At 48.2% G+C, this 23,923-nt stretch overlaps 1 protein-coding gene across 1 annotated transcript in view; it reads left to right on the top strand.

Annotated features, from left to right (window-relative positions):
• Window positions 1–23,923, top strand: part of Vps35l (VPS35 endosomal protein sorting factor like) — a 110,484-nt gene that overhangs the window by 69,046 nt on the left and 17,515 nt on the right. Inside the window, exons 25-27 of the mRNA XM_087908529.1 lie at window positions 121–198; window positions 1,340–1,454; window positions 18,157–18,296. Coding sequence (XP_087764655.1) covers window positions 121–198; window positions 1,340–1,454; window positions 18,157–18,296 — 333 coding nt within the window. The remainder of the gene's footprint in view (window positions 1–120; window positions 199–1,339; window positions 1,455–18,156; window positions 18,297–23,923) is intronic.

The following is a 23,923-nucleotide window of genomic DNA, read 5'->3' as shown; positions in this document are numbered from 1 at the left end:
GGTCCCTGTTTGCTTGTTTGCACTGCTGTCTGAGGAGTCCGCATCCTAACCTCTGGAAGATGTGACTTTGGGTCACGGTCATTTCATCACCATTTCTGTTTTGTTTCTTCACGAATCTAGAGTGTGAACCGGCTGGCAATGGAAACAAGAAAAGTCATGAAGGGGAACCACTCCAGAAAGACGGCTGCCTTTGTCCGGGTGTGTTCTAAAGATAAGGGCTCCAGACATGGAGCTGCAGGGGCTCCTGAGCTTGCACACTGCTAAATGGCTGTTCCCAGGGAAAGCTAAGTGTGTCATGAGAGGGGTGGCTTAGTGTTTGATGTTCAAGATTTATTTTTCCCTGGGAATCAGTGAGCTAAACACCGTCTGCATTGTTTTCAAAAGAAATGTACAAGAAGCCTAAATTTCAGTATAAATCACACATCTCCAATCTCCAGATTGAAAACATTTCAAAATCTGATAAATCTGGACAGCTCCATGATATGACTGTGTTTTGTGTATACGGTTATTGAAAATGCTGTGTATATAAAACCCACAGGGGACATTATAAAATTCTGTGTTTTCACTTGGGTCCCCTCCGCAGCGTACCTCACTATGTATTATATACACAAATATTCCAAAATCCCAAACTCTCTGAAATCAGAAACACCTCAGATAAGGGACACTCATCTCCATGTGTTCTGAGATGGCCGAGAGAGGCATTTGTATTTCTGTGTGTCAGCTGCATTCCCTTGGATTTTCTCTAACATGTTAATATAAAATCTTTCTCTAGCAACATCATTTTCACATATTTATTATCTTCATGCCTATAAATGGAAGACCTAGTATAACTTTTGCCCTTGGTCAGGGTTATATCCAAGTTAAAGTTGGATCCAAATGTCAGCGTCTTGAGTTGATGCTTCAAATCACAGTAGAGGGGCAGTGCCCCATCCTTTAAAATGAAGCCATGTCCTAGAGATCATAGTGAAAGGCAGGCATCCACCTCTGTCCCTTTACCTCTTGCCTCTGTCTTTGGGGTCAGACCCTAGCGGACTTCTTAGCCTCCCCAGCTTAGCTGCCTCTTACCTCCAAACTCCTGAGCCATCAGTTTCTCCATCACCCACATAGAGGTGTTATCTATGCATAAGTGCAGTGACGGGGGAAGGGCTAGTTTTCAAACTCTCTACTTCGCCCCTTTCTCCTTCCCCAACTTTTCAGGGCTCATCAGAACTAGGATGATGGTGTGTTTGTGTGTGCGTGTTGGGGAAAACAATGAATAGGCTTCATGTGTCTCCTTGGAAACACATGCTGGGTGAACATGGGCATATTGATTGACCATCTGCATCTCCCTTCTCTCTAGGCCTGTGTTGCCTACTGCTTCATCACCATTCCATCCCTGGTGGGCATCTTCACCCGCCTCAACCTCTACCTGCATTCTGGTCAGGTTGCCTTGGCCAACCAGTGCCTCTCCCAAGGTAAGCCTGCTTGCCTCTCTAGCCTTGATGCTCCCTTGTGACTTAAGAAGTCTGACTCAGCCACATGCATCTCTGCATGCGTGTACTGAGAGATGTCACCTTTAAGGGGGAAAGAAAACAGCAGTTTCTTTTTTCTCAGTTTTTTGAGACAGGGTTTTTCTGTGTAATAGTCCTAGCTGTCCTGGAATTTTCTTCGTAGACCAAGTTGGCCTCAAACTCACAGAGATCTGCCTGCCTCTGCCTCTCGAGTTCTGAGATTAATTTCGTGAGCCACCACTGTCTGTCTTAGTGAATATTTTAAAATGTTTCTCTAGTAAGAAACATGGAGTCAGGCTGCACAGAGGCAGGTGGAGGCAGAGGGAGGAGTGAGAGATTTTTCTGTCATGCCCTTCTCCAGTCCATTTCAGGACCGGTCTGGCAGCCAAACATCTTGGGCTAGGGTGCCAACTGAGCCTGAGAAGTTAGGGCTGCTTGGCCACAGCAGGTTCAGGGTTGTTTTTTATTCTTTCTGTTTGTTCATGTATTTAAACACCAGACACACAGAAGTGGGATCTAATCTTTGGATAGCAAATACCCTGCTGTTGGGGGTGGCAGCTCTACTCTCTCTGTGTAGTGTACCTGAGAGGCTTCTTCTGAGTATTGGAGGGTGCTGGGGAGGAGAGACAGAGAAGGGAGGGGTGTGAGCTCAGCCCTGGGTCCTGTGCATGGACGGAAACAGTACCACTATGTTAGAACTCTGGGCTGCTGGGCCTTCACCCTGACTTTAAGCAGCTGCTGGGCACAGCACTGTGGTGTCTGCTTCATGTTTAAAAATTCATCTGGTGATTTTTGCTTGAGTCTAAATGCAGTCACACTAAACCTTAAAAGCCCATCACTGTCATTCTGAAAGCCACACAGAGCAGTTACTGGCCAAATAAATAATACAGTCAATTACTGAGAAAGAGTGAGCTAAATATGAAGCTCATTGGAGCCGGTTGCTTTTGTTTGTGTCCCCGAACATCCTCCCATCTCGGCTGGCTCTAAAGCGTCACCCTCCCAGTTCATCTCTGGCTTGCCTTCATCCTGCTTTGATTACGTTTCCATTTTCAGGCTCTGTGTCTATCAGGGCTGAGTTCAGAGTCTTGAACCCCTGCAGACCAGCTCAAGATGCTAGAAAAGGCTTAGTTCTGTCTGTTTGTGCACAAGGGTCCCCACATGTATCTAGGATCATGCTGGCATTTACTGCAGATATTCTTGCCTGTCGTCTTGGGAGCGCTAAGAAGCCATAAAAGCCTTGCATGTCCATGTTTACACCTAGAGATGGCCCAGAATTGCCTGGCTGCCTTTTCTTTGAGTCCCCACTCCAGATAGCTTCTTGTTCTTCTTTGTCAGTGGCTCAGAAGAATGTGTGTTTTTCTAAGGAGGACATGGGAAGGGAAGCGAGAAGGAGCACTCAGCCTTCCGATGGAGTGAAGAGTCTGGAGAAGTGGGATTGGTTGCCTGTTCAGCCACCAGCAGGGTGTGCTGAGACCCCGGTCAATGGGTCAATGGTGGCTTTCAAGTTTCCGGAATACAGTGGGGCTGCCCCTGCTTCCGCCACTTAGGGAAATAGATGCCCTCGGGCAAGTTGGCCTCTTCGGGCTCCAGTTTATCCATGTGCGAAGCAGAGGGGATGGTAGGGTTACCTCTGAGTTGAGAATGAATGCAGTCATGCCCGAGAGCACGGGACCACTGATGCAAAGTAGCTACAGAGCTGGAGTCAGCGCTGCCGTCTACAACCACGGTGTGACATTGGCAGCACTTCTTTGGCGGTTTTGAGGGACAAACTCACTCACTCTGCGTGTCTGTGCTTTCCTCTCTTTTCTCCGCCTTTCCTCTCTCTTCCTCCTCCTCATCTGGCTCTATCTCTGTGTCAGGCCCTTTCTGTCTCAGTAATCTTGGCTATGTATCCCTGCCTGGCCGGCCTCAAACTCTGAATTCTCCCTCCTCAGCCTCCAAGTGCTGGCATTTGAGGCCTGCGCCTCTGCACCCAACCTTTCAGATTGATTTCTTACCTGCAAAACCTCGAGTCTGCGGGAAAGCCAATTTCAAGGTTAATTGGCTGAATTGGGCTGCGAACCAGGAATGTGCAGTTCTCTGCAACAGAGGCCCAGGGCAGCGAGCAGAGCGGTCTGCTGTCATCTTTACTGACAGTGTCTCTCTCTCTCTCGGAGCTCGCTGCCTTTCTTGAGTTTTATTTCTATTTTCCTGTGTTCCTGAGAAGGCTGTACATCTGTACAATGAAACATGTTCCTATCAGCCTCCTGTCTTATCCCCTCAATCCCACTCTGCCTCCCACAACATGTCCCTCTTCCAAGTTCATGTCTGTTTTTGATAGCCCACTGAGTCCAGTTGGTGTTGCCCATGTGTGCGTGGGTGTGGGGATACCCACTGGAGCGTGAGAAACCTCGTGTCACATCTGGAGGATGACATTTCACAGCACGCCTCCCAATACATTTGTTTGTCTGTTTGCTCGTTTGTTTGTTTTTCGAGACAGGGTTTCTCTGTAGCTTTGGAGCCTGTCGTGGAACTCACTCTGTAAACCAGGCTGACTTTGAACTCACAGAGATTTGCTGTCTCTGCCTCCCAAGTGCTAGGATTAAAGGTATGCACCACCACCTCTGTCAATTTTTTTTTTAATTTTTGTATATTTTAAACCTAGTGCCCTCTATTTTTTCTTTTTATGCATTTTTTTCGGTTATTTGAGAATTTGATACAATGTATTGTGATTATATCTACCCCCCCTCACCCAACACCTCACAGATCCACCCCATCGCACCCAGCTAACTTTGTGCCCTCTTGTTTCTTGTTGTTTTATTAAACCTATCAAGTCCAATCTGTGCTGCCAATACTCTTGGATTGTGGTCATCCCCTGAGTGTGGCTGACCTTCTGCATTTCACCCCCTCCCCCAAGACTCAGGGATCACTGTGGAAGAGAGGGCAGAGTGTGAGAACTGGTGTAAGTCAGAGGAAGGACGACTACAAGGACATTGTTTTCCAGAAACAACAAGGCAGTCATACATAGAAGGTCATAGTGTTTCTGACAGCATTCACAACACCTACCTGTGCCCAAGCCGGACAAAAACTCTGCATAGCGAAGGGAGGCCTGAAGTCCTAGCCCTGGCCTGGGAGCTGTTGGCTGAGGGTTGCTGGGAGAGAAAGAAACAGTCTTCTTCCATTCTTCCCACCTCCTTTTCATCAGTGGTCCCTGGGCCTCAGTGGGGGCAGTGGCAATGGGGTTGGGGTGCTGATGTAGACGTCCGTTTAGGGCTGAGCACCCAGTATTTTATTCTCTGCTTCTCCGCATTGACTGCTGCTCACTGCAAGAAGGGAGCTTCTCTGGCCAAGGCTGAGAGCAGCCCGGGTCTGTGGGTGTAAACATGAATATTTATAAGACAATATGACTGCATGATGGGTTAGGAAAATAACAATAGTGGGCTCTACATTAGGTCCTGTGACGCCCCAGCCATGGGCTTTTGACCACAAATGCTGAAAGTGTGGGTGTGGCAGAAGGAGACCATTTATGCTCTGTCGCTGGATGTGTAGACTAATGCAGTTACTTGGGAAATCAGTCTGGAGGGTTCTCACGAATCTAAAGATAGAACTGCCCAGTGACCCAGCAGTACCACTCTGGTTGTACAGCCTACACAGAGGAACTTGCACATCCACGTTCCCTGTGACCTCTCTCTGTGGTTTTTATTTGATGGGAAGAATGAGGATAGTGGCTTCAGATAACTGAAGCCCACAGTTAGTAAACTAAGTTCAAAATAGCGCATTTTGAAAAAAAAAAAAAAGAATTTCAGCCGGGCAGTGATAGTGCATGCCTTTAATTCCAGTACTGGGGTGGCAGAGACAGGTGGATCTCTGTGAGTTTGAGGCCAGGCTGGTCTATAAAGTGAGTTCCAGGACAGATTCCAAAGCTACAGAAAAGCCCTGTTTTGAGAAACCAAAGAGGGGAAAAAGGGAAAGAAGAATTTCAATGAAATCACCTTGCATGAATGGGCAATACTACTCCCAGATTCATGTAATTTAATGACAACTGCAATGCAGGGCACAGGATGCCTCCCTGGGAGTTACTGTTTCGGGAGGTCTCCCCTTGGCTACCCATCATAACTTCATGGAAAGACTTCTGCTGAGGACACCTCGCACTTTGGCTGTAGAGCACTAAGAAACCAATCTCAAGCTGATCTGGAGATGTCCTCTTTGCTGGCTAACTTCCACAGTGCCAGAAGGTTCTGTGTAACTACTGTAGGAGGAAAGACCTCAGTGGTCCTAGCTAGCACTGGACTATGAACGCCGCGGTACTGACTTGCAGAGAAAGGTGCCCCTGGTGCAATAGTGGCACAACCGTTACAGGTGGCCTCGAGGGCCTGCCCCACAGGAGGACATTTCCTTCCTGCTCTTATGATTCTGGCCGTTTTCTTTTTCCTCAAACATTTTTATGAGTTAAATTTGTTCTTTGACAATTTTATACACGTACATAATGTGTTCTGTTTTCTCTCTCCCCACCCTATCTTATCTCCCTTCTTTTAAGCTTTCGTTTTTTTCAGGGTACTTTTTAAACATTTCTGTGCGAGAGCTCAGTTCACATGCTGTCTCAGGAAAGCCTTCCTTAGCCCCCACCCAACCCAGACAGATGAGCAGGCCAGTTCAGTCTTTAAGGCTTTCCCTTGACCTCTCTCCTTTTCTTCATTGCATCGTCACCATATATTTGGGGAGGGTGGTAAGGCAGCGTTTCTCTGTATATCCCTGGCTATCCTGTAATTTACTATGTAGACCAGACTAGCCTCAAACTCAGAGACCCACATGTCTCTGCCTCCTGAGTGCTGAGATTAAAAGTGTGCACCAACACAATGACGATTTTTTTAATTAATTACATTAAAAAAAAACAAACCTGTCTTTTCTCATTTTACATACCAATCCCAGTTTCCACTTCCTTCCCTCCTCCTACCCCCTCCACCTTCCCCCCACCCCCCCCATCCACTCTTCAGAGAGGGTAAAGCTTCCCATGGGGAGTCAACAAAGTTTAACCCATGTTGGAGATAGCCAGTGAAACAGCTTACCTGAGCTAATGGGAGCCCACCAACTCCAGTCTGACAGCAAGGGAACCAGCACAGGACCAAACTAGGCCCTCTGAATATGGGTGACAATTGTATGGCTGGGGCAGACTGTGGGGCTACTGTCAGCGAGACCAGGATTTATCACTACTATTTGTATTGACTTTTTGAAACTCATTCTCTTTGGAGGGGATACCTTGCTCAGCCTAGATGTAGTGGGGAGGGCCTTGGTCCTGCCTCAAAGCAATGGTCAATTCTTTTTTATTTATCTGTTCTTTAAGAACAGGACCCTAGAATTCTCGTCTAGTCTTATACTCATTTTGTAGCTGAGGATGACCTTGAACTTCTGATCCTCCTGCCTTCTCAGTGCTGAGATCATAGGCATAGGCCACTACACCCAGTTCATGGATGCTGGGGATTGAGCTCCTGACTTTGTGTGAGCTCCTGACTTTGTGTATGCCTGGCCATCACTCTGCCAACTGAACTGCATCCCCATGTAGTGATGTCTCTAATAGTAGTGATGGAAGTGCCAGGCATAATAGTCCATGCCTGTGACCCCAGCACTTTGGAAGCTGAGGCGTGAGAATCCTAGTTCCAGGCTATGGATCCTACGGAATAAGCCCCCACCCCCACCCCGCCTTGAGAAGCAAACAGTGAAGACAAATGGGCTCAGACGTCTCAGAGTGAGGACGTAAGTAGTACGCAGAGGCATCTGTGAGGAAGACAGCCCACCAGAGCCGTCTGTGGGTGGATTGACTTTATGATTCCAGTAGAAGAAAGCGCAGTGGGTCCTAGCATGCGCCTAGACCTCAGGGCACATTGGTTGGAGCTGCTGTGCGGGTCAGCATGAGGAGCCTGGGGAAGCACAGAGCAGGCCCTGCTGCAGATCCACTGTTGGGAGTCGGTGGCTTCTGTCACCATGGCAGGTGGCAGCTGAGGAAGCAGCGGGGCACAGTGTTAGGTGGGAAGAGGGCTTTGGCTTTTCCCCTTTCTAGAAGGTGAGAAGCAACTTTTGAAAGAGAAAATTGGTTCCTGTCACTCACCAGGCTCTCGGCATCTGTTGTGGAAGGCTCTCGTGAGCAAAGCATCATCCGAGTGTGACTCTCATGAGCAAAGCATCATCTGAGTGTGGCAGATGTGTGTGACTGTCCCCAACCTCGAGGCCTCTTTGGCCAGTTGTAGCGGGAACAGTCGCAGGTGAGCAGTGGCGTTAAACCCCTGTTCACATCTGAGCAGACTGAACTTTTCTGCCTTGGGGAGTGAGGTGGCCAGGGATGAATGACAGTTGCTGATGGAACCTCGAGAAAGAGGCACAAGTGATTCTCTCCACCCCAGCTGTGGCTTCCTCCCTACTGCAGCCATGTCTTGTTCATTTCTTATATGCAAAATGTCGAACTAGAAGCAGGAATGCATGCAGAGCCCCTGTGTTAGCGAGGGAGAGCCAGTCTGTTCACTTAGTGCGTTAGACAGCATATGACAGTGTCTTTCTGTGTGTACACGTGTGGACTCTTAGAGCAGAAAGGAATGAGCTGTCTTAAAAGAGCCAAAAAGCTTCTCAAAACAGATGGCATTGAGAACCCAGGAGGTGGGGTGGTCTGGATACCCGCAGTGCACCTGAGGACATTCTAGAGGCTGGTGATGGCACAGGAAAGGGCTAGGGGCCAGGGAGCAGCAAGGTCAGTCCAAGGCATGAGGAGATGGAATTTAGAGGATAGATGGAGGCCTTACTGTGGAGAGCGCTGAACTCCCAGCAAGTGGCTCACTTTGTTCTGTCTGTATTACTAGTGGGTTGCTTGCCTTCGTTTTGTAGGTGAAGAGAGTAAGGTTTATAGTTTGCTGGTGGCATCCTGTCGGGTGACCACACCTGACATGGAGACTGTAAGGCACGCTGTTATTAGGACAGCCCTTTTGTATCAGCACGTACTTGCCTTCTGAATTCCAGATGCATATGGTGCTAAAGACCTGCTATTGTAGATCGACCACTTGAATCATTTGTGAAAAGAAATCTTTGTATATGTGTGTATATGGTTTATGTATACATGTCTGTGTGTGAGTTCAGGTGCATACATGCCATTGTGGACTTACGGAGATCAGGGGACATTCTCGTTTTGAAATGGTCGTTTGCCAACTCGCACCAGAACATGCTACCATGCTGGGCTTCACGTGGGTGCTAGGAATATGAACTCAGACCTTCACACTGCGTTAACAAGCTCTTTGCTCAAGGAGTCAGTTTCCCAGGTCTGTTTGGGTTTTGTTGTTTTGTTTGTTTATTTGTTTGAGACAGAGTCTCACGTTGTCTAGGCTGACCTCAAACTTGATCTACAGCCAAAGATGACCTTGAGCTTCCAGATCCTCCTGCCTCATCTCCCAAGTGCTGAGGTTGCATGTATGAGCTGCCGTCCTGTGACTTCATAAACCTGTTACAAACAATGAATCAGAATTAAGGAATAAGGAATACTTAATCCCCAGTACTTAGGGGAAACTAGACTTGCTAGTCACAGACAGAATGCACAACCTGTGTGCATTCTGGGTATCTTGCAGGGAGGACAGAAAGTCACTACCCCTGCCCTGACACACAAATTGTAGAGGCATTTCAATTGTATTTTAATAAATAAAGCTTGCCTGAAGATCTGAGAGTAAAACAGCCCCACGGGTTAGCCTTACAGACCAGGGAATGGTAACACACACCTTTAATCCCAGTAGCTACACTAGTTTGCCATAGAAACTGGGTGGTACATGCCTTTAATCCAAGCTCTAGAGAGGATTATAATGCATGAGGAAATAGCTCACAGTCTTATTCTGAGATTCCTGGAGGCAGGATTGCCATTTCATACTGAGGTTGAGGTAAGAGTCAGTGGCTGTTTGCTTTACTTTTTGGATCTCCAGGTTGAACCCTAATTTCTCTGAGTTTTTATTAATCATGCTTCATTAAATAGGAGGTAACTTGTGAGCTGAGTAGCCTTGGCTCAGTGCAGAGCTCTGGGTACTCTGAGTTGAGCAGGAGAGAGCAGATATACACCGGGAACTTTGGTTTGGTGCTGATGAAATTGGAAATAATTTATGTGTCTCCAGTGGACCTTCACATTAAATATTGATGTCCAACATGAACGGAAAGGGCATGTTGCCGAATCCATGTGGCGAAGTCAAGGTTATATTAAGCTGTCATTGGTAACAATTAAGCCATAATGAATGTGCTACTTAATTGTCCCTAGGCGTTCGTACTTCTGTAAAGCTTGCTCTATTTTGGCATCATTGGAATAGTGGCCCTTATGTCCTCAGACTTCACCGCTTTAAGAACAGTTTCTGTTACACAAGCACAGGTTGACAGTAACAGGATTAAACCTCGGTGGCCAGCTGGTCTCTGGACCATGCAGCCTTGCTAAAGTCATCTGCATGTCTCGGTTGCAATACATCAAGTTTTCAGGATCTGATATGTGTGTGTGCATGCATGAATGTGTGTATCTACGCCTGTGTGTATACCTGCACGGTGAGTCAGAGATCAGTATCAGGTTTTGTTCCTCAGGGGCATCACCTTATTTTCTGAGGCAGAGTCTCATTAGCCTGGAACTCATGGGTTCTGCTAAAATGACTGCAGTAGACAGCAGGAATCTTCTGCCTCTCCAGCATCGGGGTACAAGTGTCTGTTGCCACATCAGGCTTTCCCTATGGGTGCTGGGAACCTACCTCCGGTCCTTTGCAGGTGTGCATGGTGCTGACTGAGCATCTCCACCCCACAGCCCGTGCTGCTCTGTGTTTTATTAGCTGGCTTCCACTGTGTTGATCCTGTCATTATATCTAAGCCAGGCAGAGGTGGGAAACACTGGAGACGGCTAGAGGTGTGTTGCGGTGTCTGTGTACCTGGGAAGGGTTCATTACTCTCAGTCAGAGCCCTGCTTTCATAGAGTTCTTTCAAGGGAGGGGCTTCAACCGTTTGGTCCCCTCTTATCAAGCTGCGCTGTCTTCACTCCGCCATCCCGCTGGGCTGGGCTGGTTTTCCCGCTGGGCTGGCAAGGAGAACATCTGGAAGCTTGGAAGTCTGGGAGTGAGTTAGAAGCCTCTGAGCTATTGCTTGGTTGACAGTGTAAAGTCTCCCGTTAGCCCTGACCCAGTTGCTTATGAAGGAGCCAGCAGCTGGAGGTGGGCCAGGCTAGCACTTCACTACCATCTCTCATGATCCATCCACTGAGTCACGGGCTTCGCTGGCAACAGCAAGGGTGTTTGACAGGCTCCCGTCACAGTCCTGTCTGAATTTATGTTACCATGTCTTTAGGGTGTTCAGGGGGTGCTCCTGGATCTTGTTGAAAATATAAGCCATCTGTGGTTTTCAGTTTGAATGGTTTTTTATAAAGGAGTTCAGAGTGCGCATTTGAAGGAATTCTGGCAGTAGGACTGTGTTAGGCTCCAGTAAGGCTGTAGCTCAGTGGTTGCAGCTTTTGTCTTGTGTACCTGAGGTTCTAGGTTCAATCCCTTGTACTGACAAAAAGAAAAGAAAAGATTCCAATATTGTTCTCTGTATTCCCTCACTCCCTTCCTCCAAAAACTTGTTATTAAAGGGACTTTTTTTTCTCAGTTCTTTTCTTCAATATACTGTAGGCAGAGTTGCTCTGTGTCCCGGCAGCCACTCCCAAGTAATCACTCAGAGACTAATTAAGTATAAATGCTCGACCAGTAGCTTAGGCTTGTCTCCAACCAGCTCTTGCAACTTAAGTTAGCCTATTTCTGTTCATCTTTGTGCTGCCCCGAGACTCGATTACCTCATCTATGAACTTCCCATGTTGCTCTTCAGGTCTGACTCAAGACCTTTAGACTCCGCCCTTCTTCCCAGCATTCTCTCTGCCCCCAAAATTCTGCCTCGCTATCGGCCAATTAGCTTTTTATTAAAAATGAGCGCAACACATTTTCACAGTGTACAGAAGGATTATTCCACAGCAATATACCCATTAAAAATAACCTTTGCAGCCAGGCGGTGGTGGTGCACACCTTTAATCCCAGCACTCGGGAGACCCAGGCAGGCTGATCTCTGTGAGTTCAAGGCCAGCCTGGTCTACAGAGTGAGTGCTAGGACAGGCTCCAAAGCTACACAGAGAAACCCTGTTTCAAAACACAAAACAACCCCCCCCAAATGAAAATAACAACAACCACAGAAACCATTGCAGGGCTGAGGATGTAACTTAGTTGGTAGAGTGATTGTCTAGCATGACTCATTGTCACTATATAAGAGTGGGCATGGTGGCACATGCCAGTAATCCTGACACTATGGAGGTAAAGACAGGGAAATCAGAAGTTCACGGTCATCTTTGGCTATACAGTAAGTCTTGGGCTATCCTGGGCTACATGAGACCCTGCCTCCCCCCCCCAATTTTTTTAAACCTATTCTTTTTGTGTTCTCTGCCTTTTTCTTTTTGCGTGCTTTCCTCTCTCTTCGTCCATCTGTCTGAATTCTCATTTGACATGCAGTCCCCTCCTCAGAAAGGAAACAGAGCGGAGTCTTCTGTTGCTGTCCATAAGCCTTTCTTGGCTCATCAGTAAGTCTTGGCCAACCCCCATCTGCCACCTCGTGCACACAGATCCACCTCACTCTAATGGCTGTAAAGGATTCTGCTTCTCAGGTTTGGGAAGTGCTGTAAATTATTTTCTCCAGATTGTCCCCTTCAGTTCCTCCCCAATGTTCCTTTTATTGGAAAACATTTGGACCCTTTCCCCATTGTTGCTCTTCGCCTGCAGTGAGCATGCCTGCAGTCTTAATCTGAGCATCCTGAAGCTCTCTGAGAATTGTCCCATCTCTTAGAACATGGCATCCTGTTGTTCAGACAGACAGACTTAGGAGATGGGTACAGAACAGAAAGTGGACTCCTCAGGCAGACATACTCCGGGAAGGCCACTCACTGCGCTACCCACTGAAGCCAGCAGGGGCCCTGGAGCACCACGTGAAACCTTCCGCAGCCTTGGTATCCATCATTGCAATAGGGTTGTCTGGAGCCGTTGGACCCTGGAGCAGGTCTGGCTTCATGGGCGAGTTTCTCGGAGAGGACCTCTCGGACACATGCGCTTGCTCTGTAGTGCAGACCAGGGTCCTGTTCGTCCCCATAGAGTGTGACGCCCTTGGCTTAGTGCGATTCTTCCCATCCCAAGACCTGGGGTGGCCTCCCTTATGACAGCAGGGACCTGGAATAATTGTTTTCTGAGACAGGTTCTCATTTATCACAGGCTGGGCTTGAACTCACCATGTAGCCAAGGAGGAACTGGGGAGGGAGACATGAGTGGGGTGACGGGGGGGGGGGGGGGGTGGTGGTGGTAGCAGCAGCAAATGCCTGAAGACTGACTGTGGGCCGGGTGCCATGCTGAGGTGCCGGGTGAACCTCTTATGTTTTCTCCTTCTGGGTGGAGTTGTGGGGAGGACCCAGGGTTTTGTGTGCCCCAAACTGGCTTCACACTTGGTATGTAACCCGAAATGAACTTGTCTCCACCTCCTGGGTGCTAGAATTACAGGCATGTACCACCACACCTGGTTTATGCGGTCCTGGGGATTGGGGCGGGCTAGGCAAACACCTGGGGAACAGAGCCACACCCCAGCCCCGGGATAGCATTCTTTCTGAATGAAAATCTGATTCCTCCTCTTATCTGTTCATCTTTTCTGTTTAAGAATCACGTGTAGTCTGCTTCCTCTTGAAGACATTGTCTTCTGTAGCTTTTAATAGCTAGAGTAAGATGCTCTGATACCAACATTACCCAGGTGCAGTGACTCACACCTGAAATTCCCAGCAGCTTTGGAGGCTGAGACAGGAGGATGGCTTTAGTTTAGGTCAACATAGTAAAGACTCCCATCTGTTAGAAATTTTAAATGTTACAGTTTTGGGGGATTTTGTTTTTAAAGAGGAAATGTGATGTTGACAGGATCATTCAAACTCTGGGCTGAGGAAAACCTGTTTTCACTTGCAGACCTCCCCCTCCCCCGCCCGCACTGAGTTCTGTTTACTAAGCTGACATGGAGAAGTCTCCCAGACATTTTCATGGGGTGCGCCTTCTGGGAACAGAGTAAGAATTTGCCTTGGAACCATGTGTGCCTGTCCCTTAAATAACTGTTTGAGTTCCAGCATTAGAATAGGAACTGGGTGGGGTGAGTGACAGGAGCCAAGGGACAAAGCTGCTGCCACTTTAATGGGATATAATAATAGGTGCAATCTCTGGGCCACTGGTAACAAACACATAAATAGAAAAATATAAATGGTCCTCCACGTTGTTTGGAGCAGAATTTTAGTTCCCACTGCGAAGTGCTCTGCTCATGATTTTCAGGTCGTTTCTAGGGCAACAGAGTCACCAGGCATGTGGGCTGTGACCTTCTGTAGGAGACAGCCAGACATGGTGGAGTCTAGGCACCTGCCTGTGCTGGGAGGGCTGGGAAGTGGGTGATGTCAGGGATATTTTTGGTTCTTTTGTCTTTTTTATTATGGTCAAGTATATATAACATAAAACTTCAATTTAAATACTTAGACTAGAGTTTCTTATGTATTTAATATTTTCTTTATTTTTGATAATTTTGTACATATATACAATGAAATATAATCATATTTGATGTCCCTATTTCTCCCCTCCAACTTCCCTCTTATTCCCCACAGTATGATACCCCTCCCGACTTCATGCTTTTGTTTGATTATTGGTAACCTGCTGGTTCTAGTTAGTGCATTACAATCCCTTGTGCACAGACGTGGGAAGTCCACTGAAGCACGAGGAACCTCTCCCAATGCTATCGCCTGCCAATAGCTTCTCAGTAAAGCACAGCGCCTGGAGACGATCTGTGCTGGGATCTTGACTGGCCTGATCTTATGCAGGTCTTGTGCAGGTAACACAGAAGCTGTGTTTTTAGTGTGACAGTCACGTCATGTCCAGAGGACAGCACCTCACAGCACCTTTCCCCATCCTCTAACTCTTACGTTCTTTCTGCCTCTTCTTCCAAGATGGTCCTTGTGCCTTGGCAGGAGCTGGGAGAGGAAGGGATCAATATACATGTCTCCTTTAGGCTAAGCACTCAGCCCCCATCAGCACTCTGACCAGCTACATATACACCTCTCCACTGACTGTTGAATATATATATATATATATCTTCTCTGACTAGATAAATAAGGTCTTTGGGCATAAGGTAACTGTTTAGAAGGTAATTTGATAGCATAACCATTTTACAAAATAACAATAGGAGATTTACCCTAGGGCCTATGGCCTCCCCAGTCATGGGCTTTTGGCCAGGATTATAGTACCAGGTATGAAATTCCTTCCTGTGCTACAGGCCTCAAATTCAGTTTTATTTTATTTATTTTTATTATGTGTGTGTGCATGCACGTTTGTGTGTGCTTGCATGGCACAGTCCACATGTGGAAGTCAGATGACAGCCCTTGAGAATTGTTCTCCTTCCACCTTCACGTGGTTGTCAGGAATGGCGCTCAGCCCGTCGGGCTTACACAGTTTTCACACGCCCAAACATGTCCGTTTTCAATTTACGTTGCAGTGACGTTAAGCATCTTCATAGTGTTGTTCAATAAAATCAAGACCCTTCAGGGGCTGAGCTAGGTATTTCTGGATTCTTGACATTTTTATTTAATTAGGAAATAAGGGAGACACAGTTTTCTGTTAAGGTGAGGCTCCTGATGGGTTGACCACCCACCAATGAAGGACGCATATCCAGGAGTATATGGGCAGACCAAACTGTACCTGGTGGGTTGAAAAAATAAAATAGACCCAAAGTCGAGTGGATAGGGACGTCGAGATGAATCTGGGAGTGTTGGGGAGGTAGTGGATATAATCAAAATGCTCTGTGTGAAATTCTCCAAAACACTAATAAAAACCCAAAGAGATGAAGTAAAGTTGCATGCAGATTACAAAGCAGCAGTAAAACTATCTAAAATGATAGTGTAGATCAGAGTGACATACACTGTCCAGACTGACAGGGAGCCACATACGCGAGATACTCTGGGACCCTCCTTTTACAGGGTTCAAGAAGAAGAGTTTGGTTGCTGAGGATCATAGTTTGGGTGCTTCTCTATTTTGATTGACAGGTTATGTTATATAACCATTTTCAACTGCATAGATCCCTTCCCATCCAGGATGCACCTGATTTTAATCATTTGCTTGCCCAGGTATGCATAGGCATAGCTGACACATGGGATTTCCTATGAGAGTTCACTTTGAGGACATAGTTTGCCTTACTGCACGTGTATCTAAAACTAGTTCAGGCCAGATCGGCCTTCCTACTCCCACCTAGACATACCTAGAGTAAGACTGAAAAACACTCTCCCAGAATCTTTAAGGGAAGGAAAAACTTACTGCATTGTTCAGAGTGAGGTTTATATGCAGGTGGGTGCTCGAGGCTGCAACTGGCTGCTGCTGGGTACATCGTTCAGAGGGAGGTGTGTGTGCGCACAGCACTTGCAGATAAAGGCCTCAGGCTGCCCCGTGCATTAGAAGAGGACTTGATTGTGCATAGGCCAACCCAACTGGCGTCCCAAGTAGCCTAGCTGTTCCCTCCTGTGCTTGCCTGTCTCAGAATGGGGGTACTGGGAGAAATAATATACTGTAAACCTTATAGACAACCCACTCTAGTGGAACAGAAGGAAGGATCCTACTTTCTCTAAAGGAACGCAGAGTTTCCCTTTAGAGACCTAGAAGGTGGGATGGATCCAGACATGCCTTTCTCTTTTCTAGCCCCACAGCATCTCTGTCCTCAGCATGATGGAGGTCAGCTGCTCTCTTCCTGCTAAGAAGACTGGAGCACTGAATAGGCTCCCGCGCAGTGGTTAATTAGCTCCATAGATCCCTTGGCCGCTTTTATGACGTCAGCTCTTGCTCTCTCCCCTTCCCCCAAGATGCCCCTAGTGCCCACTGAAGTGTCCTGTGCTGCTGCAGCTGCTGCTCCTACTGCTTAGTAGCTTTTATTACTAAGGGGCAGACAGTCGGGGATGAGGGAGCAGCCTGGCAGGGAAGCTTCCAGAGTTCAGCACACCTCACAGGAAGCTCCATGATGAGCCTCTCCATGGTGTGTTATGTTTCCTTGAAGAAAGAAGATAAGTTACAGGCCCTCTCAAGTTCAGACACATGCTTTTCTTGTTAACCATGGACCTTTCTTCCTTGGGCAGTCAACAGCTGCCATCAAGCCGGCCCCTCAGGCATGCAGTTGGGGTTACTGCTTTAACCTGGGGTTCTGCACCCTGCTGCAGCATTCTTGCGTGTCATTGGAAGTCATTTTCTGGTGGAAAACGAACTGGTCCGTGAACATATTTGATGTTGCTGAGCAGTAGAAAGGTTTCTGTCTCAGACCAGTGCTTTGCCTTGAGCCATTTTCTCTGGCCAAGTCAATACTTTGGCAGGTCTACAGAGAAGTCCCCTCTCCAGCTTCCCCAGGGATCCCATCCTCTGGCTCGCTCCTCTTCTCCTTCCTTTCTCCCATCTTTGGAAGTCCTCTTGCTTTACAGATCTTTTTATATCTCTTTGAATGTCTTTATTTTTCGAGTAATTCAAATAATTCTCTGGAAATGTTACTTGGTTAGAAGTCTCTAGAGCTCTGTGTGTGTTTGCATGTGTGTATGTGCGCACACTCACGACAACTCAGTGTGTGTTGGCTTATGTTTTTTTAGCACAATATTCCAATGTAGCCCAAGCTGATCTAGATCTCATGGTCCTCCTAACTCACCCTCTTGAGTATGGGATTGCAGGTTTGTGGCTTAGCGCCTATCCTCCTGCCTCATCCTCAAGCACAGGGTTACAGGTTTGTGCCACAGCCGCTAGCTCAGAGTCTTTGTGCTAGAAGAGACTTAGACCTGGCTCCAAGCAATAGCTCTGCTGGCCACTCTAGAACCTTCCACCTACACAGGAGTAAAGTGAGTCCTTCTTCACTTCACACCTTATTTCCCATGTTTCAAGTGACCCTGGTGACAGCCCTCCCATTCTTGTGGACATAAGGACTCGTTGATCCATACCAGGCTAGAGCCTGGCTCAGGTGACTAATGTATGTGTATGTGTGTGTGTTGTGTACATGTTCATGTGGGTGTGTGCACATGTGTGCGCATATGCATCTACTTTGGAACATGTGTGTGGAGGCCAGAAGTTGATGTCAAGGATTTTGCTTCACCATTCTTTATTTTGAGATAGCTACTCTCACTGGACCTGGAGCTCATTGCTTGGCTTGACTGGCTGGTCGTTAGGCCCCAGGGATCCTATTTTTGCTCTTCCTGGTGCAGGGATTGCAGGGAAACCCTGGTGTGAGGACTGCAGGCACACCCTGCTGCCCTCAGCTTTTGTGAGGTACAGGGCATCCAAAGTCAAGCCCTTGTGTTTGTGCGGCAGGTACTTCACTGATTTAGCCTTCTCCTCGGCCCCTTTTCTAGACTGTCTATAAAAGTCTCCGTCTGTTTCAGTCCTTCAATCTAAGGCTGTTTAGCTGCAGGTTTTCCTTGTTGCTATAGTAACAGCAGTGCCTCATCAATGGTGGTTTGAAGAACGTTCCTCTGGCCTTGCTGGCTGAACTGAGCCCTCAGGGTTGCCTGACTTCCATGCAGCTCTCAGGCTGACCCCCGGCCAGTCTAAGGAAAAGCCCAGCTTGAACGTCTCACAGGGCTCATCCTCTGACTTTTCTCTTGCAGCTGATGCGTTTTTCAAAGCTGCCATTGGCCTCATCCCAGAAGTCCCTAAGACGATAAGCATTGATGGAAAGCTGCGGCCGTCGGAGCCCTTCCTCCTGGAGTTCCTGTGTAATTTCTTCTCTACTTTATTGATCGTGCCGGTATGTTTCCCAGAACCCACAGGTCGTCTTTATTCACCCTGCCTTAGTGTCCCGAGGCCTGAAAGTGTAAGGCACTGTCACTGGCTCCGTGGTTGCCAGCGTGGACTGCTGTGACAGAGGGCTTGACACTGAGCCACTTCAGTAGCAAATGCGTGTTTCTCACAGGTCTGAGGCTGAGAGTCTGTGGTCAGGGGCCGGCTTGGCTCTGCCAGGGGTCCTGTTCAGGGCATAGGCAGCCCTCTTCCTGAGACATGATCACATGGCAGAACGTGAGAGCCAGAGTTGCTGTCTGGCCCTTTGGGTTATTGGTCTTCTGGAGTCTAATTATTACCTTTCAGGCCCCATGTGTATTGGGCAAGGTTCTCTAGGGGATCAGGACCAAAAGGATGGATGTGTACCACAAAGGGGATTTATTAGATGGACTTGTATATACGGGTGCCCTGGAGAGGCTGAAAACCTAGTAGCTGCTCAGCCCACAAAGCTGGATTCCTCAGATGTTCCCAGCTTGGCACTAAAGACCTCGAAGATCCTTGGAGAGCGCACTCTTCTGTCGACATTGGAAGACCAAGGAAGCTGTGTTCTGATGTTGTGGAAGATGGCAGCCGCAGGGTAGATGCACTCACAGCAGAAAGCAGACAGGAAAAGAAGCTCTGCTCTTCACTAGTGCTGTCCACCTGGAGGAGGCTCTTCGTCTCGGTTGATCTGTCCAGGAAATGCCCTTACAGACCAGGCATGCCTTTTAAATATTTTATTTGTATGAATGTTTGCCAGCATGTATGTGTATACATGTGCACCTGGTGCCCGCAGACGCCAGATGAAGGTATCAAATCCCCTGGAACTAGAGTTGTAGACAGTTGAGAACCAGCATACGGGGTCCTCTGAAAGAGCAACTAGTGCTCTTAACTGCTGAGCCGCCTCCATTGCCAACCAGGTGGTCTTTTAGCTGATTCAAGGGCCAATCAAGTTGACAACACTGCAGCATCTGACTGGGATCGGGGGTTCTGCCTGTCTATCTGTGGGGAGGGGGCACCGACATTCGGTGTACTGTACTATGACAATACAAGGGCTCAGTGGCCTTGGACCATGATGGTGAGAATGGGAGCCAGCTCTTCCTCCTCCTGGCTTTCATGTCCGGTGATTACCTATGTGTGTGTGTCCTAGCCATAAAATGAGGGTGGTCTTTGTGCCAGCTCCCCGTGTTATGGTAAGGTTTGAGCGAGCACGCAGAATATAGCCTCACAGTGAACCTTCTGGGTAGTAGGATTCTTTGGATCAGTAAACAGTGAAACTGGGGTCCTTGTGGCTCTGAGAGATGAGCAGTCATTCTTGGGCTAGAGGGAACTGGGGCCCCTTGGGGAGTCCTGCAGTAGGAATTCCTGGAGGCTTCCCATAGCTGGGGTTCTCAGCCCCGGTCTTTGACTGGGATCCCACCTGCTTCCTGACATGGGTTTGGATGAAGAGAACAAAGTGGCGTCTCTGTTTTCCCAACTGTCTGATGCATTTGCCTTTCACCAGATAGTGAGCTACGTGCAGAGAGCCTCAGTGGCCATGGTAGTCGCTGGGACTTGTTGCCAAGAGTCAAGAGCAGGCATCCTATTACTACAGTTCAGGCACAAAGGCCCTTTCCTTTCTTTCCTTTTTTTTCTGTTCTCTTGCCACAACTCCCTTCTCCCTCCCTCCTTCCCTCCCTCCCTCCGTCCCTCCCTCCCTCCTTTCCTCTTTCCCTCCCTCCCTCCTTCCCTCTTCTTTGTCCCTTCCTGTCCTATTCTTTCTCATCTCATATCTTGTCATCAGTCTTTTGATTTTTTTTTTCTTCTTTTCTCTAAGACCCTCACTTTATAGGCCAGGCCATCCTGGAACTCAAAATTCTCTTACTGCAGTTACTTCCCCCGCTCAGTGCTGGGGTTACAGACATGCAGCTCACCATATTACTACACCACCCCCTGCCCCAGTGCTGGGGTTACAGACATGCAGCTCACCATATTACTTCACCACCCCCTGCCCCAGTGCTGGGGTTACAGACATGCAGCTCACCATATTACTACACCACCCCCTGCCCCAGTGCTGGGGTTACAGACATGCAGCTCACCATATTACTACACCACCCCCTGCCCCAGTGCTGGGGTTACAGACATGCAGCTCACCATATTACTACACCACCCCCTGCCCCAGTGCTGGGGTTACAGACATGCAGCTCACCATATTACTACACCACCCCTGCCCCAGTGCTGGGGTTACAGACATGCAACTCACCATATTACTTCACCACCCCCTGCCCCAGTGCTGGGGTTACAGACATACAGCATACCTTCTTCACCAAAGTCCTCTCTGCAGAGACACATAGCACCCGCCTTGCTTCTGAGGGATCGCCTGAACACCAGCCTGCTCCCCTCCTTACAGAGCCCCGCGGTGACTCTGCCCACGAAGGACCCGTAAGTTTTCACCAGAGCTTTAGCCATACAGCTGCATTGGTGTGATCAAGTCCCCTTGAGGCCTTGGCTATCTTATTTGCTGATTTATAACTAACAGCCCCAAGAAACCATAGGCGTTGCCTGCTGCCACAGGGAGGGGGCACAGAACAGGCCTGGCCAGCTGGTGTGGAATACTCTGGTACTAGAGTAAGTACATCTCCTGTACTCTCAGCACTGGGAAGTCTGGGCAGGGAGATTCTGAGTGTCAGGCGAGACCCTATCTCAAAACCTCTGGAGAAAGAAAAACAAAAACTGCAAACCAAATATCCTAATACCCCCAAACCCCTCCTTCAAGAAGATTGCATCAGAGTTGCTCTGTTGAACACACATTCCTAGAGATCCCCCTTGGAACATCTCTCTGAGGAGATTGAAACTGGCCCCTTGGAGGTCACGGCCCCGAGTGGTTTAGGAGGAACTGGACCTGGAGAAATGTCATGCCGCATTTGGGCTGTGCCAGTGACTCAGCACTTGTTGGGTTCCAGGTTTCTTGTGGGGTGGTGAAATATTCTTTAGTCAATTGTGGTGACAGCCGCACAAACTGTGGATACACGAACAGTCATTGAATTGTATGTCCTGAATGGGTGTATTGTTCCCTGTGTGGATTATGTATCTCCATCAAGCTGAGAAAACAAAAAATGACTCAGCAGTGGGCTCTCTGTGTTCAGATTCCAAGTTCTCAGAGGGGGACCGGGAGGCCCAGCCACAGACCTGCTCTGGGTGAGGCTTTTGTCCTTCAGCGGTAGGCAGCATCCTGGGGAGGAGCCAAGGGTCAAGTGGCAGAGCTGCAGGGGCTCCTGGAGTCTCTTCCATGGACACTTGATCCCAGGGCTCTTTGGTCAGTGCCTCCCTCTCTGTAGGACCTGGTTATTTGTCATAGAAGATGACCAGAGGAGAAAGCCAGGTTTCCGGTGAAGCGGTTGATGTTGGTTGTTGTTTGGTGGTTAACTGGGGTGCTTCACGGCCTACACACAGGCTTCCTATGTGCTCAGAGCAGCTGGAGTCTCTCCGAAAGGCTTCTCCTCAGAGTCACACACTTGGGTTCAGTCCCGACCCAGTGACCTCACGGCTCTGGGGCCTAGGAGACAGCTTTTTAATTCCTCCAAGTCTCACCTGTCATCTTTCAAACATGTCATCATAAGGCCCACCTTGCAGGACTGCTGTGTGGCTTGAATGAGACCATAGCTATGAAAGCATGGTGTAAACCAAAGACCCTTCCCTGGGGTTGCAAGCTGGTGGCCAGAGAGAGAGAGCAGAATCCAGGCTGGAGTCACACTTGCTTCCCATGGAACGATGGAAAGCACTTGGAATGACTTTTCCATATGAAAAATATTGGTCGATTGTGAAAGCAGACACAGGCTTGTGGTCCCCCTTGAGGAATCAGTTCCTGCCTTCATTTGGTATTCCATGACTTGGTCAGGTAGCTACAGCTGGAGAGCAGCTGCTCCAGACACACAGGCTATGTACCTTCCCCAGCTCCCCCGGGTATTTAGACACGTTTAAAACCTCCTTCCAGATGCCAGCCTGCACACATAGGCATCAAGAGAGCATCTTCTGCTCAGAGTGGAACTTTGTTGCTTTTCCTGGTGTCAAAGACTGCACTTTGGTGGGACCCAGTAATAATCAATAAAGACTAATTTGGGGGGGGGGGAATGCATGTAGAGGTCGGAGGTCAACATCAGTATCTTCCCTGTATCTCTACTTCAGTTCTTGAGACAGGGTCTCTCAGTGGACCTGGAGCTCACCAATTAGGTCAGAACGGTTGCCCAGCAAGCCCAAATCTGCCTCTTCTCCCAGCACGGTGGGCACAGACAGGTGCAGGTACCGTCTGCTCCTGGCTTTTCCAAGCGTCTTGGTGATGTGACTCAGGGCCGCGTGCTTGCATAACAGGCACTTTGCCTACTGAGCTATCTTCCAGTTTTGACCCCAGGAACATGCCAAAGCCCTTCATCAGCACTTATAGAGCCTCTGAGAATCCTCCCTGAACCCTTTAAAGTAGGAACTAATGAATCTGTTTCATTTATAGACACCTAGAACTGAAAAGACTGGGGCTGTGTAGTAACTTGTAGCAGAACAGGGATTTGAACCTGGATTTGTCTCTCCCAGGGGCCCTCACACATGATGTGATCCTGGGGAGTGTGTCACACGCTTTCTTTGCTCAGGGCCATCTGGGGTTAGCAGCTCGTCACCCCTCCTCAGCAGAGGTGGCCCCAGTACAAAAGCAGCTCACCGAGTCTTCTCACATCGCTTTTACTTGCTGGTCTCCAACCTCTGTCTAAAAATTTGAAAAAGAAAGCTCTAGAAACCATCCATTTTCACCTGTGTGCCGTTCTACACAGTGCGATGAGATATCACACATCTGGGTTTGAATCGTCATTGTGCAGTGGGTCCACCCTGTGTGAGCATGTTTCTTTTGCTTCAGTGCCCAGAGCACATAAATTTAGTGACTATTGGGATCTGCCGAAGAGAGACACTTGAGTGGTCCTTTCTGTGAAAAGGTAGAAGTTTTCAACTTAATTAGAAAGGGAAAACATCTTATCTTTTGTTACTGTGTGCTGTTAAATTTATTCTGATTTACGATTAGTCATTGTTAATCTCCTACTGTGATGGTTAGATTTAATCGTCAACCTGACATGACCTGGAATCATCTAGAAGGGATTGTCTGGGTCAGGCCGGCTGTGGACATATCTTGGGGGAAGATCCAACCATTGCGCAGTGCCATCTCCATCCGTAGCCGGGAGTCCTGGACTGGTAAGGGTGGAGAGCCTGGGATGAGCACTAGCGGGCACTGATTCGTTGCTCCCTGCTCTCGGCTGTGGATGTGATGTGCACAGGGGCTTCATGTTCCTACTGCCTCGACTTCCCCAAGTGATGTACTGGATCGGTAGCCAAAAAACCCCATTCTCCCTTAAGTTACTCTTGTCAGGGCATTTCTGTCACAGCATCAGGAAGGAAACTAAGAAAACTCTGTGTCAAAATTATACCGTCTCGTGGGTATGTATGTGTAAGAAAAAGTATCTATAGGGTTAGGTACTTGTGTGGTTTCTGGTGTGACTGGAGTCTAGCCTCTCCTCAGAGGGACTTTGGAACGGATGATTGACTCTTCGTGTGAGCAGAGAGGTCCCACCTGAGTATTCATGGCCAAGAGGTGATCAGATG

This window comes from Myodes glareolus, chromosome 7 (assembly GCF_982192425.1).
Source record: "Myodes glareolus chromosome 7, mMyoGla1.1, whole genome shotgun sequence".
Lineage (NCBI taxonomy): Eukaryota > Metazoa > Chordata > Mammalia > Rodentia > Cricetidae > Myodes > Myodes glareolus.
The sequence above is the reverse complement of the archived record's forward strand: the minus strand, read 5'-3'. Positions and strand labels throughout refer to the sequence as shown.